The 16,903-nt window shown below is 40.9% G+C and overlaps 1 protein-coding gene across 2 annotated transcripts in view; it reads left to right on the top strand.

Moving 5' to 3' along the window:
• Window positions 1-2,358: 2,358 nt before the first annotated feature.
• Window positions 2,359-16,903, top strand: part of PLPP1 (phospholipid phosphatase 1) — a 114,604-nt gene continuing 100,059 nt past the window's right edge. Inside the window, exon 1 of one of the 2 annotated variants that reach the window (XM_059916383.1) lies at window positions 2,359-2,827. In XM_059916383.1, coding sequence (XP_059772366.1) covers window positions 2,770-2,827 — 58 coding nt within the window. In that variant the 5' untranslated portion in view covers window positions 2,359-2,769. The remainder of the gene's footprint in view (window positions 2,828-16,903) is intronic. The other variant, XM_059916384.1, reaches the window with a different exon arrangement.

Genomic DNA, 16,903 nt, shown 5'->3' with positions numbered 1-16,903 from the left:
GATGGAGACGTACCAATAACACTATGTTAAAGAACAGTGCCAGTAGAGGAGTGGGGACAGAAGTGAGACTACACAAGTATTTAAGGAGAAATTAAAAGGGAGGTTGTAGATTACAGTCTCCTTTTCAAAATGCTTAGTAATAAAAGAAGAGAGGAAATTAGTTTCTCTCTTCTTCAGAGATTCTTCAGGACTATTCTTCCCAAGCCCACTCTATTTTGCTTTTGTATTTGATGGCTGTATTACAGAGACAAAAATACAGACCCCAGGACAAACTTTGCTAGGCATTTAAGAAAATCTCTAAGGTTTCATGTCCTATCCAGGGACACACTAGTACCTACCCCCAAGGGGGTGTTAATGGTGTCACTATATAATCAGTGTTTCCTTTTTATTATTTTCACCATCATTTCAAGGTTACTTAACTCATTCTCAATTCTAGTGATCACACTAGAACCCAATCATGATAATAAACCAAAACAAATAAACAACACTCTCTCCAAAAACTAACAAAACCCCCCACCTCAAAGCAAAATGACATTTCTTAATCATTCTCTCAACTGAAGACTTACTGCTTATAATCTGCACATAGCACAGATCCCGTTTAAAATCACAGGGCATGACAATGCATTTTAATGGACTTTGCTTTGTTGATCTTTTTTTTTTTTTTTTTCCCATGCTCATCGACTTGTGGGATCTTAGTTCCTCAACCAGGGATCAAACCCAGACCCTTGGCAGTAAAAGCACAGAGTCCTAACCACTGGACCACCAGGGAGTTACTTTCCTGTTGATCTATTTTTAAAGCTATTATTTGTAACTCCTCCAAAGGGAAAACATTTCTTATTAACTGTCTTCTTTACTAGCTTCTCACCTAAGAAAATGGCTGTTGGTGTGGGAGAGACAGGAAAGAACAATGTAACTCTCACCTTCTTGTGAAGTCTCCAGAGCTCCCAGGTGAACACCCCGTCCCCTTGCTTGCCTCCTGTACACCAACACACTTCTATCACGATATTCAGCTAACACATGCCAAACACTTACATACCACAAGTAAGTTCAATTCACTGTGGCCTTACAATTTGGGGTCCCTGTAACTCTGGAAGTAAGGGAAGTCAGAGAATAAACAATGGCACATCTTTCTCGGGTATAAAGTGTTTAATGGTTTCAGAAGATATTTAGACAAAAGGTGAAATCCAATGTTCACATTCCTTTTAAAGAAAAACATGCTTCTTCAAATACATTCTTTTGCTTGTTAGGGGATCACTTGGGGCAAGATATTCAGATTCCCTGAGGGTGATAGTATCTCTCCACTGATTTTATGACTGTTTTGCAGGCAAAGTCAGAAGTACTAGGTAACAGTTTTCAATTTGTCTCACATCTTATGAATGAGGAGAGATACCAATGGTTAACATCTGTAGAGGGTTTAAGCTTTTAGAAAACACTTTCATGTGTATTTTTTCTGGACTTTATCACTTCTTGACTAGAACACAGAGCAGGGATTATCAACATCCCAATTTTACAGGTTAGGAAACTGAGATTACTAAATTTTGCTAGGGTCCTCCTGGAATCAGGGGTGAGAGGAATAAAGAAAACTCATTCTGACACTTGTTAAAGTGGTGAGGAAGACTTTATTCCAAACTATTGCAATAGGGGGTCATAACTTGCAACAGGAGAAAGCAATTGTGCTCAACTCCGAAAACAGCAAAGACATCTGGGAGTTTATCACAGGCAACAGACAAGCAGAGTGAGCGGGTTAGTGGATGGAAAATTAAGAGAAGACATTAAGGGTAGGGGGATTCCTGCTTAAAGGCAGGCCAAGGACTTATATATTAAAGGACTTATGTATAAAGGAATTTGATCACATATGAAAAGTAACCAGATACCAAGGGTACAGGGATGACTTAGAATTCACGCTAATACGGGGCTCTGCCCTACCAGATTCGAAAGCCTCAATGGAGGCCCAGGCGAGTAGAGGGCTCAGAGGAGCCTGGCTAAAGTTTGGACAGGGAGAGAGTCTTTGTCACTGACTACCCCGTTCCTCTTTATTACCCAATCCCCATGAGGAGAGCTGGCAGGCAGCGGGGTCGAGAGTCCAGCTCTCCCCACGAGTCAGCAATAACCGGCGGCCAGGGTTGCGGAGGCCAGGTTAGGCGACCACCGGCAGAAAATGGATCTGAGCAACACCCCTCGCACCGCACGGGAGGTGACCCCACACTCCGCCCGTCCGCCGCGCGGCCCACTTGAGGGGCGGGCTGCGCAGGTCGGGCGGGGCGGGGCCAGAGGCGCCGATTGGCTGGCGCGCCCCGGCCTGGTGTTTCCCCGGCCCCGCCCCGTCACCCCTCACTGACCGCTCCGCCTCTGCTGCGCTCCCCAAGCCCGCGAGGCCGCGCGCAGGCGGGTCCCGCGCTGCCCCGCGGGAGGGGCCGAGCCCGTGTTCCTCCTCCCTACCGGTCCCCATCCTTAAAGCACGAGTCCGGACGCCCCGCCTGTTGGAGACGGCGCCTGGACCTGGACAGCGAGCAGCCGGGGCGGGCCAGGGCCGACTGAGGAGGGCCTGAGGCAGCGGACCCGCCGCGGCTGGCACACGAGCCTCTCGGCCCCGACTGAGTGGTTGCGGGAGCTGCGAGGGAAGGGGTCGCGGGCGCCATTGCTGCCCGTCAGAACGCCGCAGGGTCCCCGTCAGGCCTCGGCTGCTCTCCCCCGGCTGGGAGGAGCCGTCGCCAGTCCCCGGCCCGGTCTCGTGAATCGGGTGCCTAGTCTGCCGCCCGCGCCGAGATCATGTTTGACAAGACGCGACTGCCGTACGTGGCCCTCGATGTGCTCTGCGTGTTGCTGGGTACGTACGCGCCGCCGGCCGGAGGGGCGTGTGCGCGCGAGCCCGGGGTGTGGGTGCACCGGTGGGTTGCGGGTGTGTGTCCGCTGGGAGGGGACTCGGCGAGAGCCGCGGGCGGGCGTGGGGTGGGGGTGTGTGTGTGCCTGACGCACGAGCCGTGCCGGGCGAGACGCTGGGGGCGGCTTCCGCAGCCCGGGGACCCCGCTTCGCAGCCCGCACCCCGGTTCCCGCGTGGCCGCTGCTGTTTGTCGCCCGGCGGTGCGCTGAGCCCACCCTGCTTGGAAGCTGTTCACGCCTCTGCGCTCCATCCCTTGCTCTCCTGTTCTCTGTTTCCCCTTCCACTCCCAGCCCGGAGCGTGGGCTCTTCCCCTCTCGGCTGTAGGGAAGCCTGGTCACTGGCTCATCAGGTTCAGTAGCGAAACAGGAGGTTTGATGCATTGGGGGTTCTCAGTAACTGGCGCCAGTGCCAGGTTTATCTTACTTGTGGGAAGCCGTTTAAATTTCCGTCTATAAAAGACTAGAACTCTCCTAATTAGAAGGTGTTATTTACCAGCTTGTAAATTGTCAGGCTGTAAGTGGGTGTGATGATGCCAGGTTTCTGCCTATAGGTTTGAAGAACCTTGCTTTTTTGGGGCTGGAGTGGGGATGGTGTGCCCCAGACCTGCTGTGTCCTTCTCTGCACAGACCTTGCCATTGTGTAGCTTTCCATCTCCTGTGAGAGCCCAGAAGGAGCACTAGCCATTTCTTTGGCTGCAGCAAATTTGGCGTTGTCTTCCTGACAGAAGAGTTCAGTTGTGGGTCTTCTGGTTGCCAGTTGCTCTTTTATTTTGACGAGAAAGAATTGAAGTCATTTGGCCAAGGGATAGGCGTTGGGAGGAGATAGTTTCACCTTTTCAGTATGTATTGTGTAAGGCAGTATCTTTGAACTATTTATGTGTTATGGAAAAAACGACAAGAACACCTGCTCGATGTTTGGGTAGTCCTACTCATGGTTGAGTATCGAAGTAATGGTATTGGCAAGTTCTCAGCGTTGGTTGGAGAGCTGTGACTTTAGCATCCTAGATGCAGGTCTGCATAATGGCTTTTCAGTGATAGGAAATTTCCCCCGGTTTTAATCCAGTATTCCACTCTCTTGCCTCAAACCTGACCGTTTAGGTGCTGGCAGTCTTGCCGAATTTTTACAAATTCTGTTACCTGTTTTCTGAGGAAAAATCTCTTTTTTATGAAGCATCTTTATTGTTTACGAAGACACTTACTGTATAGCTCCACAGTGAATTTTAGGAATTCAGTTTAGGAAAGGGAAACACGATTTTGGAACACTATTTTTATAGAAGCACAAGTGATCCTTTCAGATGTCCGGACATATTCATAATTACATTAAATATATTCAAATTTATTTTCAGTGAAAAGCTTACCTTGGTAAAGATGTTATATTTAAAAATGTATTTTAACTTGTACTGAATGTTAGTGGAGGTTTGTTAAACTTCATTTATATTATAGTGAAGGGAGAGGAAAATGTTTAGTCATAAGTGACTGATAATTCTAATATATTGGATATTATTCTGTCATTGCCACATATTGTGTACTGTCAGAATTATATATAAACTTCCCCTTTTCCTACCTTGTGGGAGTTGGTAATTTATGAAACAAACGTCATGATTTCTCTTTGGGCCAAACACTGAACCAGGATAGACGAAACATAATACTGCTCTGAGGTAGCTCAGTGTTATTAAACAGAAAGCCATATGGTAAATCTATGTTTTGTTTTGTTTTAATTCATGTATAATGGAGGAACCTATATGCAGTACAACTTTATAAATTGTAGGTTCTTGCAGTCTGTATTTTCAATATGATGGAAACATCACATAATTGTCCTATAGAGGTAAGAGTAATTTTATTGCTACATGGACCTGACAGTTGCAGAATTTATGACGGCTCTCAAAAAAGATAAAATTGTGTTTATGATTTTAAGTATTTTTGATGGTTTTGGAAAAAGCTTGTTTTGGGGACTTATGCATTTAGTATCAGTATCAGATACTGATACCGATCTATTTGAAACACATTTTATCTGTTCTTGTGTTACTAGAGTTTTAAAGTAATTGAGTGTATTGTCAAGATAAGCCCAGAATTCCCTATTCCTAAATAGAAAGTGAAGTGTTATTTTAATTTGGTATATACGATGACATTAGATTTAACAGTATCAACACTCCATTACAAGCAGCAATGAAGGCGAACAGTGATGCTAGAGATACAAAGCATTTTCATGCTGAGTTTTGGGAGATAATATATTTTTATAGCAAACTCACCTTTCTAGTGGAGTCTAAGGGTCCACTTTAAACCAAACTTTAAATTTGGTTTTCATTCACCTTACTGACAGCAGGAGATTGGCGGCCTAAAATCGTGATAGCTCAAAGAGGGTTATCAACCTGGCATTAACTTTTTTCTTTTTCTTTGGAGAACTACAGGTGAGATTTGACTATAGCAACAAAAAGATGATTAAGCACTTCATAAGTACAGGGTTATGTGAAAGTGATTCATAATTATAATGTGAATATGTTCCAGGTTCTGTTAATGATCACCCAACATCATATAGTGTATCCATTTGATATGCTGATATTATGTGATTGTGTTACATGGCTACTGTATAATATTACAGAAGGTGACGTCTGTTGAAGTGATAGTTAAACATGCTTGTGGGGGGGGGGTGTGGGTTGTGCATGCGCGCACGTGTGTATACGCGTTTCTACCCCAAATCAGTGTTATCTATCACTGCTGTGAAACGTGAGTTCCTCCACATAATGTACCCAGATTATTAGTTCCTTTAGTGGATCTGGTCAATTCTTGGAAGAAGAGTGAGAATTTTGAGAGATGATGTGTATTTGATTCCTTTCTGAGATGGAGCATGGTCTTGCCATCTTTCTCTGGCTCTTTTGATAATGAGTTCTATGATTGTAGAAAAGGCCATAAATACCATCTGAGCACACAAGAAAAGCTGCTCTACAGAGACTGGTAGTGGGCTGGTATGAAAGCTGTGTTTTTGCTCAATGTTTTAAACCATGTCCTGAATAAAACTTATTAGTGTTTAATTGCTGAGGGTCATTCTAGATTTTATGCACCCTGGCATTGGGCTGCCAGTTAATGGACACTGAGTCCACTAATTGATTCAGTGCACATTGATTGAAGGCTAACTCTGTTCCAAGTTCATGTTAAGTGCTAGGGATACAAAGATGAATAAGACAATCTGTGCCCTAAAGGAGTTCAGGGTCTAATGAGGGAGAAACAAACAAGAGTCACAACACATCATGATAAGTGTAATAATGAAGGTATGGAATAGATGGCCTTTGAGTACAAAGAAGAGAGTTGCTCTAGATGTGATCCATTATAGATAAAAGGGTTGTCTGTTTATTCTTAGAGATGCAGAAATGACAAAAATTACCTAGGACTACTCTTAGAATCTTTTTTTTTTTCTTCCTCAACTTGATATAGGGCAGTGGGAACCCAAATAAGTACCTGTGTTTATGACTTTTTTGCAGGTTCTCATGATGCCTAGAAGATTTGGGTGGAACTGGCAAAACCTTTTTATGTGCCTGTGTTTTGCTGGGTGGCGGTCATTTGGAATATCCTTCTGTATTGTATATTCTCCTTTTGCCCCTTCAGATCTTTTCTCCACCCTGCTCTTGCTTTTTGGTTTCTGGTTGGCTTTGACCAATGGGACAAGAGCAGGAGGCCTGGAAGAGCCAGTTTACTCCTGCTGGATTTGTGTTGCCAGAGCTGTTCTGTGTTTTGTGAGTAGGTCACAGCTTCTATTCAGTGGCCTTCTGTGCCAGCCAGCTACAGTTACAGATCTTTCTGGGTTCTGGTAACCCTTTACTTGCCCCTTTAGGCCTAGAGATGATAATGACTTCCTCATGTTGCTGGTGTGGGAGTATTCCACCATCCCCTGCTGCTTTCCCTAAACCCTGCCTATACTTTTGAAGATGATTCCTTCATTAAATTCTCTCTTGAAAACCTTATTTGGATGTGCTGTTTTCTCTCCAGGGCCCTACTGATAATACTCATGTTATGTCCAAACAGATCTGAGGTAACTTCCCTTTCTGCACTTGACACCAGTTACAGTTTCCCATAATAGCAGGTGATACAGCAACTCATGGGCCGCAACATGGGCTTTCTTGGAATGGAGGGGGTCATGGTTACCTCAGCATGCTGCAAATGTGGTCTCATCATTATGCCAAATCAGAGTCAATAAATTTAGGGGAAAATGTGGCAGCAAAAAACATTGGCAGCCATAGGTGGTTGTGGAATCCCTGTTACTTATTCTTCTCCAGTAATTATGCTGACATCATCCTGCCCCTTAAGTAGTACCCCTCAAGAGTGCTCCCTTTCCTGACCCTGAATCTGGGCCCCTTTCTCAAGGAAAAATCAAATACTTAATGAAAGAGTCTCACTTGCTAAATAGTCTGCAGCCTTCCCTTTTCTCCTAACATTTATTTGTTCATTCACTCATTATTGGGTGAATTCACTCATGTATTTGTTTCTTATCTAGTAGGTGCTGGGCATTCTGTTAGATATCAAAGAGGTAAATAAATAAATAGGACATAGTGCCTATCCTACTTGCCATTTCAACTTCTGTTAACTTCTATTCAGCAAACTTCTTTTGCTTCTGATGAAAGTTTACTGTGCTCTCTCTCAAGTTTACTTGTTTCTCTGTTTTATGTAACTGTTCTCTTTCCTCTCAGCCACAGAGAGAGAGAAGGAATCTCAAAAGATGAACAAAAATTTGTCAAACTGGCATATTCTTGGGTCAGACTGGCCTCCTGTTGCAAGGCTTTGTCTACCTTTAAATGGCTAGTTTGGAACAAAAGCAGAGGCCTGGAGGAAATTGATAGTATTTGGCTCTAGTTGGTTTTATACAGTTGACTTTAAACTTAAATTTACCTTGCTTGGAATAGAGTATGGAAATATTCAGAGAGCATTCCCCTCTATAGCTTTTATGAAAAGTAATTTTTTCCTTTATATTCTTTTTGAATTACATCCTTTTGGAAACTCATGGACATGCTATGAAGCTTTATTAATTTCTTTCTTGTTTAGTCATTTTTGGCTGAGTTCTACCAAAGTTTCCTATGTGTTACTTAGCTTGTGGAATTATTCTAATTCTTTTTGATAAGAAATTAAAGTTTAAATTGTTACTGTTTACCCTGCTAAAAAAGAAGTTGGTTGTAAGTCATTAAACACCCACATTTTAAGTGAACCAGTTAACATGTAGCTTCAGTTTTATGGAAAGGAATTTGGAATGTTAATTGTTTGTTTCCTCCTAATTTGGGTGGCTTAATTCAGCATATGAGATGGAAATATACAGTCCATATAATAAGCTAGTTAGGGATTATATGGACACTGTCTTGCCTCTTTTCTTATTTTCTTTCCGAAAAAGCATTCATTCAGATATTATGAGCAGTGGTTACAAGTAACTTTCTTCTTTCTTTTTGGCCCTCTTCTTTTTCTACTTACCTTATTTTTCATTTTCACTTTTTCCACTCCAGCCTGCTTTCCTTCTTCCCTTCAACCTTCTTACTGTCTAGGTTTAAAGCCCAGATGGCTCAGAGTTGTTTTTTACTTAACTGAAACTAGTCTAACATTGGGAATGACTTTTTCTTTAAAACATTAGATAGCACAGTCTAGTGACGGACTCTGGATCCAGACTGCCTAGGTTCACATTCCAGCTGCTCCATTTACTAGCTGTGTGACCTTGGGCAAATTTCCTCTTTGTGCCTCTGTTGCCTCAGCTGTATAATGATAAAAGTACCTACCTTGTATGGTTGTTGTGAGGCTTAAATGAGCCAATATATAAAGGGCTTAGAGCAGTGCCTTGCACTTAATGTCCACAATATGTTTGTCAAATAAAATTAATCATCTATAATCCTACTATAACAACATCATTATTTTAGTAAAAATAACATCAACATCGTTTTGTAATAGGGACAAAAACACAAACTCTAAACCGTTTCCCATGAGTACTCATGGAATGTCTTTGAAGCTTACAGAACATCTTGAAATAGTAGTGTTTTATCAGTCACATGTAAAAACCACATATATGATCTTCAGGTAGTGGTAATCCCAGCTATGGTAGAAATCGATCTGTATAGTCTATGGTAGAATGTAATTAAACAAATGGAAAAACTGTTACTTTATACAGTGGTTAAGTCCTGAATTTCAACTTAATCAAGAAAATGGAGTTAGCCACACTCTGGTCACCTTCACTGTTTTTATTATCCAGGCCTTGGAAATGATTGAGTGACCATGTAAAAAAGTAGACTTAATATTCCTAAATTTTTTGAATGACCTTAATTGTGTATCCTCATTTGTGTAAATTCTATTGTTTGAATTCCTATCTGCAGTTAAGCAGGCAGCAAAGAAAAAGCTATTGTGTAATACCTCTTCATACCCCCTGTCCCTCTTACCCCTGTTTTTCCAATCAGGTTTTATTTATTTATTTATTTGCTTGCTTGCTTGCCGTGGCACGCGGCTTGTTGGATCCTAGTTCCCTGACCAGGGATTGAACCGAGGCCCCCTGCGGTGGAAGCGTGGAGGCCTAACCACTGGACCTCCAGGGAATTCCCTCAGATATTTATTTTGACATATGTTTACCTGATACTATTTTTTATGTTGTGTTTAACACAATGTTAAGTTTTTAAAATATCTGACTTTGCAACATCCTTCATTTATTTATTTATTAGCTATTATGTGCTAAGTACAATGCTAGGAGCTGTAATAATCACTGTGAAAAAGATAGGTAAGGTCTCTATGCTAATATATAAGACAATTACAGATGTTTGTGAATGCCATGGAAGAATGAAAACAAGGTTAGAAGAGAGTGAGATGTTGGGGGGTGGCAATCTCAAGGAAGGCTTCTCTGATGAGGGCATTTTTGATTTCAGATTTAAGGATGAAAGTTAGTTGGTCATGGAGGAGCTGCAAGAAGATGATTCCAGGCGTAGGGAAGAGCAGGCGTTGAGGGCTAAAGGGGCAAAGGGCATTTGTAACAGAAAAGAGGCCGGTGTGGCTGGAATATAGTATGTATCCATGATATTCTTAATAGTGAACTTTGTAACTTATTTCTAAATGTCAGAGTGGATAATAATAGTAACTGACATTTACTTAGTGCTCACTAGGCCCTGTGTGGCTGTGAGGTCTCTAAAAAACCCGCTCACGGAGGATAGCTTGTTCATCTTCATTCTGTAGATGATGGAACTAAGGCCTAGAGTAGTTGGGAAACTCCCAGTGTAACTCAGGTAAGAAGTGGTATGGTTGGGAATTGGGAAATGCGTTTTTAAGGATTATAGCTTTTTTTTTTTATTTATTAAATTTATTTATTATTATTATTTATTAAGTAGGCTCTTATTTATTTTTGGCTATGTTGGGTCTTCGTTTCTGTGCGAGGGCTTTCTCTAGTTGCGGCGAGTGGGGGCCACTCTTCATCGCGGTGCGCGGGCTTCTCACGATCGCGGCCTCTCTTGTTGCGGAGCACAGGCTCCAGACGCGCAGGCTCAGTAGTTGTGGCCTAGTTGCTCCGCGGCATGTGGGATCTTCCCAGACCAGGGCTTGAACCCGTGTCCCCTGCATTAGCAGGCAGACTCTCAACCACTGCGCCACCAGGGAAGCCCAAGGATTATAGCTTTTGAATTCAGATTGACTGGTCCAGATTTGAGAAATGAAGAGGGTGAGGAATGAAGGATTGAGGGAATTAATTGGCTGTAAAAGCAGTGGTTATTTTAGGTGGCCTAAATGTTTTATGACTATGTTCTATATGGTGTGGCTGCAGAGTCAGTTTCTGCTCATCATGTTTTGAGCGTGTGTCTGCTGTCCAAAGGAGGCACTTTAAGTTTTCATAAGTCAAACGCATAATAACTACTAAGAGTTTGCTAGGAGGGTATGTCATACTGGAAGATGTAACTGATTTGCCCTGTTCAGTAGCATACCCACAGACTTCTTCTTCAAATACGTTGTTGTAGTAGGCATTTCTACTCAGTAAAGGAAGACCTTTGTCCTTCATTGCATTTCACGTGAGTCATGTGTATAGAGTTCAGAGTCACCTTTCGTAACTCATTCCAGCAGATATAGTTAGAGCCTCATGGTTTAGTTCTCAGTTGTCACTGCTTGGAAATGTTTCCTGAGTCTTTTTTCAGGGTGGAGTGCCCAGGAAAATGACATATAGGAAATGTGTAGCGGATGAGCTCTTGAGTTAATTGGCAGCTTGTTAAGCCAGGTTCTGCCTTGCCTTTTGGTTCATTTACGTCAGCAGGAAGAGAGATGGGTTGGCTGCTTAGGTGCTTGAGGTAGATGAGAAGAAGAGAAGAAAAACGTTCCTTATTGAATGAATAAATGAGCCTTTGGTAAATGTTTTACATAAACTCATGAATCATCACAGAACTGTATGGTATTAGCCTATGGTATTAGCCTCATTGTATGCCCTAGCACTGGTAATACAAAAATGGGTGAAAAAATAAAACAAAACCCATGGATCTCAAATAGCTTCTTGCTTACTCTGGAAGACAGACTCATAACAATGACAATACTGTATGGTAAGTTGAGTGCCTGATATGTCACAGCACTTCGGTTACTAAGAGTGAGTGAGATAGGGTCTCCATCCCCAAGAGGTACACAGAACACTGTAAGGGGAGAGAAGTAGGAATTTGAATTAAGTCTGTCTGTATTTCAAAATAGGTTCTCCTGAGACCACTGCTTTTACTTTCCAGCAGAGGTACTGTAAACCTTTGGGAACATCACTCTTGGCTAGTGCTAAATTCTGGAAATAATTCCTGTAGATAGTTCAGAATCCATCTATATTACTGGGTGGAAACACTGTAATACCGGTGCTTAGGAAGTGCGTGGCGCATGGTAGGCATTCAGATATTTGTTGCCTGAGTGAGTAGGCAATAGACTTGAGGCAGCCACTCTTCTGGGGTTGGAATTCTCACTCCATCTATTACTAACTGTACGACATTGGGCAGGTTGCTTCAACTCTCTATGAGTTTTGTCATCTAATGTGGAAAAAGATGATGATAATAGTGTCTTTCTCATAGTGCTGTGAAATTAGATGAGATGATGTATGAGACAGTGTATGTGAAGTGTTCAGCGTATTCCTTGCCTGTGCTATTGTTGTTATCATTATCATTGTTAAGTTAATAAACCAATTTAGTACCACTGACCCAGTCTGTTATTTAAACTTGATACCATGTGCTGGAGACTTTTCTTTTGGAACATTATTTAGTGTAGTTCTAGCTTCAGTTTAAGCAGCATTTAAATTGGAACCTGGTTCATATTTCAGTTTTTAGTGTCCAGATCACTATGGGAGATGTTTTGATTACTTCTAACCTGTTTCTTTCTGGAATCAGATACCTTACTCAGATCTTCTCGTTTTACTTCTAGGTAAGCAGTATTCCCACAGCTCATAGACAAAGTACCCAAATGAATGTTTGTGGTTGTAGAGAGAAGAGCAGACTAGAAATACGAATAAAAAGATGTGTGTGTGAAGTGGGAATGGCATGGTTGAGATAGTCATAAGTTCACTTAGTACTCAAATTTTGAAACATGAAGATTTTATTTCTTGAATATAAACTGGTCAAAAGCTAATAACTTGCAATACAGGTTGAAGTATAGCTGTAATACAGCTAAACATAACCAGTTCTTATAACTTCTCTTGATCAATAAGAATTTTTCCTTTTTTTCTTTCCATAGAGTTTTAAAAATAAATGTATATAGTGATCACATCCATCTGCAGTGTTCTTGGATAGTCCTAATTTTAGGTAACAGTCTTCTTCATAGAGGCAGTTTGTTAAATGTATGACTAAATGTAATTTAAAGTCATACTTTTATAATATTTTTCTTAAAAAAACTATTAAACCACACTTTTTCAAATGACATCCCAATTTGATTTAGAAAATATACCTAGCATGGTTATGCAGTGCAGCAGAAGCAAGTGACGTTTATTGTATTTTACTTTTTTAAAAATGGCATTGATACAAGAGAGGAATTTTGAATATGCTCCTTCTCAGATATTGTCTGTGTCTAACCCAGTGGCCCAGTTGGAGAAAAGGTCTCTTAATTTGTGATGTTATCAAAACTTGTTAGGCAAGTTATGGGTAATACTCAACTTTATAGCTAGTGTTGGATATCTACATTAATATGAGAGAGATTCTAAGTTCTGCCATTGAATATAGTTTAATTACTAATCAAATCTAATAAATAAATAAACTACCTTTTAAGAAGATAAGTTTTTGCATTAGGATTTGACATTGTGGATGATTTTTCACTGAATAACAATTTTGTTTATGTAACTTTTTTTAAAGGGTTCAAAGTGTGGTCTGGTAGTGAAAGAGGTTGGCTTGGAAGTCAAATTCTAGTCTTGCTTCTGCTACTCTCTCTGATCACATGGGCAAGATCACCTGGGCTCCTTTGTCTACTTATATGTAAAGTATAGTGAGAATAATGTCTGCCTTGCCTATCTCTCCGGATTATAGGGGTGAGCAAACCTTGCTTATTAAGGAGAGTCAGTAGCTGCAGAATATATTGGAGCAGTTGATACCACTGGACTCGGGTAGGAAAACAAAGAGCACATGGTAAATGGGACATTTTGAGCAACTGCAGCAGACTTGCAGGAGATCAATTATAAATCTAGCCTGGCCATGAAGGCAGTGAGTGTTGTCAGCAGAAAATAGGAAAAAGCTGAAGACTGATTGAAGTATTCAGGAAGTAGTGATATAAGAAAAAATGGGCCCTGATACAAAGTAATGTAGGCCCCCTGCTTGAGCCTCTTCTTTTGCCACACATAGGTATATGACTTTATCAGTGACCAAATGGCTCATGAAATCTTGCAACTAGTTGGTTACTCTTATGTCAGCCATATTGTGAGAAATCGTAACATATGCTACCTTGAGAAGCCAAAGCAAAATATAATTTGGTCAGACTCACTGAAATTTCAGTGAAGGGAGATTTTCAGGTTTAAAAAAGATAAAGAATAATGTTCACCTACTACCAAATTAAAAAGAAAAAACGAAAAAAGAAAGAAACCACAATTCTAACCATCTGCTTAGTATCAGGAGATTGTCATCTGTATGAACAGCAATTTGTCTTCGGCTAAGACTATCACATTCTTTTGGCAAAGATCTGAAATGCCAGGGGAATGTCTTCTAACTTTATATCCACCTGTGCTATATTCTATTCCAGTGACTTGCAGAATAGTAAATAGGAGAGAGGTGTTCTTTGAAATAAAATAATAACATAATCTAGGATTATGTTTCTGTTTTCCTCAGTACTAGTCTTGCAGTTTGTTAGCCAGTTAATGATTGGAATGGTGAGACCTTAATGTTACTGTTTAGCTGTAGCTGGCAGAATGATTCATTACTACGTAGGGCATTGGGATATAGCTATCATTGAACAGTTAAGGAATTTTGTCTATCCTATAGCCCTGGAAACCCACCACCAATTAGAAGTATGTACATCATAATTAAAATACCATGGCCGAAGTTGTAAGAAAATCTTGACAAAATTGAGTCCTATTTAAGAGTCATATTTTTTGTTGGCTAATAATTTAAAACTTACACTTAAAAACATTGAGTAGTTGTGACTGAAATTTTAAACTCGTAAGCCTCTGTAGCCCAAAGGCCCTGATGTTGGCTTTGGCTAACTTAATTTCTTCTGATAAAAAGGGAGGCAAAGAGGAGAGTGAGGAAAAGGAACGTTTAAAAAAACGAAGAAGTAAATATTGCTATAGTCTGTTTTTACCTTCCAAGAGGAAGTCAGGAGAGGGTGAAGCTTCTTTGAGAGGAAGAGGGCCAGTAGGATTAATCATGAGGATGTACCTCACAAGGCCTGAGATTGCTGCCCAGTACAGAGACTGTAGTGGAGGTTCTGATTTTCAGTTGGATAAATCTAAGGGTCACATTTATAGTGATTTAAATTTCCTGAAGTAAGGAATTTGTCCTTTAGGTTGATCAACTATAATTCAACCTATGTTTAGGATTTACTAGGAAAAAAGCAGATTGCTGGAAAAATTTTGTTATAGTTACCCTTACTTCATGTCCTCAGACTTTTCATAATTAAGAATGAAATATTGAGGGCTTCCCTGGTGGCGCAGTGGTTGAGAATCTGCCTGCTAATGCAGGGGACACGGGTTCGAGCCCTGGTCTGGGAAGATCCCACATGCCACGGAGCAACTGGGCCCGTGAGCCACAACTACTGAGCCTGCGCGTCTGGAGCCTGTGCCCCGCAACGGGAGGGGCCGCGATAGTGAAAGGCCCGCGCACCGCGATGAAGAGCGGTCCCCGCACCGCGATGAAGAGCGGTCCCCGCACCGCGATGAAGAGCGGTCCCCGCACCGCGATGAAGAGTGGCCCCCACTTGCCGCAACTAGAGAAAGCCCTCGCACGAACCGAAGACCCAGCACAGCCAAAAATAAATAAATAAATAAAAAAATAATAAAAAAAAAAAAAAAAAAAAAAAAAAAAAAAAAAAGTAGCTATAAACAAGACTTGGTTGTCTAGTTATAAAAAAAAAAAAAAAAAAAAAAAAAAAAAAAGAATGAAATATTGAGATTGGAGGGGAATTTCCTGGCGGTCCAGTGGTTAGGACTCGGCTCTTTCACTGCCGTGGCCTGGGTTCGATCCCTGGTTGGGGAACTAAGATCCACAAGCTGCCCAGTGTGGCAAAATCAATCAATCAATCAATCAAATTTTTAAAAAAGGAATGAAATATTGAGGTTAGAAGACAGCATAACTTGGTTGAGTATTTTGTAAATTAAAAGCAGAAGAGTTTGAAATTTTGAACTGTCAGGTACATCAAACAGAATTGTGGCAGAAATGTTATAGCTCATATAGGGGCTAGCCATAGGCATGTTTTAGTGTATTATCTGAATATAATTCAGAAGAAGGTGTTTATGTTCTAGGAGATAAAGACATACTAATACTGTGTATAATAAAGGGGGTGAATGGGTACTTTCTGAGGGGGCTAGCATCATATCTGTGCAAACTATAATTACTCAAAATAAGAGGGGAATGGACTGTTGTATTATTTTAAAGCAGTTTAAATGTAGGGTGTTACTTTGCAATTTCAACAGAACTTTATTAAAATATTTTGTATGTTATCAAGATACTAAATAAGTTTCCATTTATTTTTACTAATGTATAAAAGTTTTACAGAATTATTTTATATTGATAGGATGCATAAAAGTTAAAGAATATGGACACTGGAAACATACTGGTCTGAGTTTGAATTCTAGTTCTGTCACCTACCATTAGGGTAAATCACCCAAGTTGACAACTTCAGTTTCTTTATCTGAAAAGGACTGGGTCTTCATCTGTATGTTCTCCTTGACTGTGATGCAATGTCCACTACATAGTAGGCATTTGTTTATTCCAGTAATATTAGTTCTTCACATATTATGTGCTAGGCTCTGTCTTAGGCAGTGGAGATGCATATAATCACACAAATAAGTATAAAAATGAACCAATAAGTGCTATGAAGGAGAGGTACGGGTACTATGAGAGTTTATAAAAAGGGTTTTGAATAAGGAGGATAGGGTAGCTTTTTAAAATGATGACTTTGGCTGCAGGGAGGAATAATAGATTGAAGCTGGAAAAGAATGGATTTAGGGAGATCAGTTAGGAGGCTGTTGCAGCCGTCCAAATGAGATAATGGTAGTGAAAGTAAAGAGGTGCTGGTGGAAATGGAGAAAAGTTTGAAGGGATTTGTGAGGTATCTGAGAGGTAAAATGGACAGGTTTTGGTGACATATTGAAAGTGGAAAGTCAGAGAGAAATGTCAAAGATAGTTCTGAAAGTTCTGGCTTGCATAATTGGATAGATGTTGGTTTCTGTAATAACTGAGCTGGGGAGCACTAAGAGAGAACCCATTTGAGATGGGAAGGGGGATGGAGATGAGATAGTGAGTTGGGTTTTCAGCATGTTGTGTTTAAGGTGCCTTTGAATTTTCCAAGAGGAAGTATCAAGTCCTTGTTTGGATAAATGGGTCGAAAGCCCAAAGGAACTGTCTGATTTTGGGAGTCATTGGCATATTCATGGTAATTGAA

This window comes from Balaenoptera ricei, chromosome 3 (genome assembly GCF_028023285.1).
Source record: "Balaenoptera ricei isolate mBalRic1 chromosome 3, mBalRic1.hap2, whole genome shotgun sequence".
NCBI classification, from domain to species: domain Eukaryota; kingdom Metazoa; phylum Chordata; class Mammalia; order Artiodactyla; family Balaenopteridae; genus Balaenoptera; species Balaenoptera ricei.
Note: the sequence above shows the minus strand (reverse complement) of the source record. Positions and strands in the feature narration are given on the sequence as shown.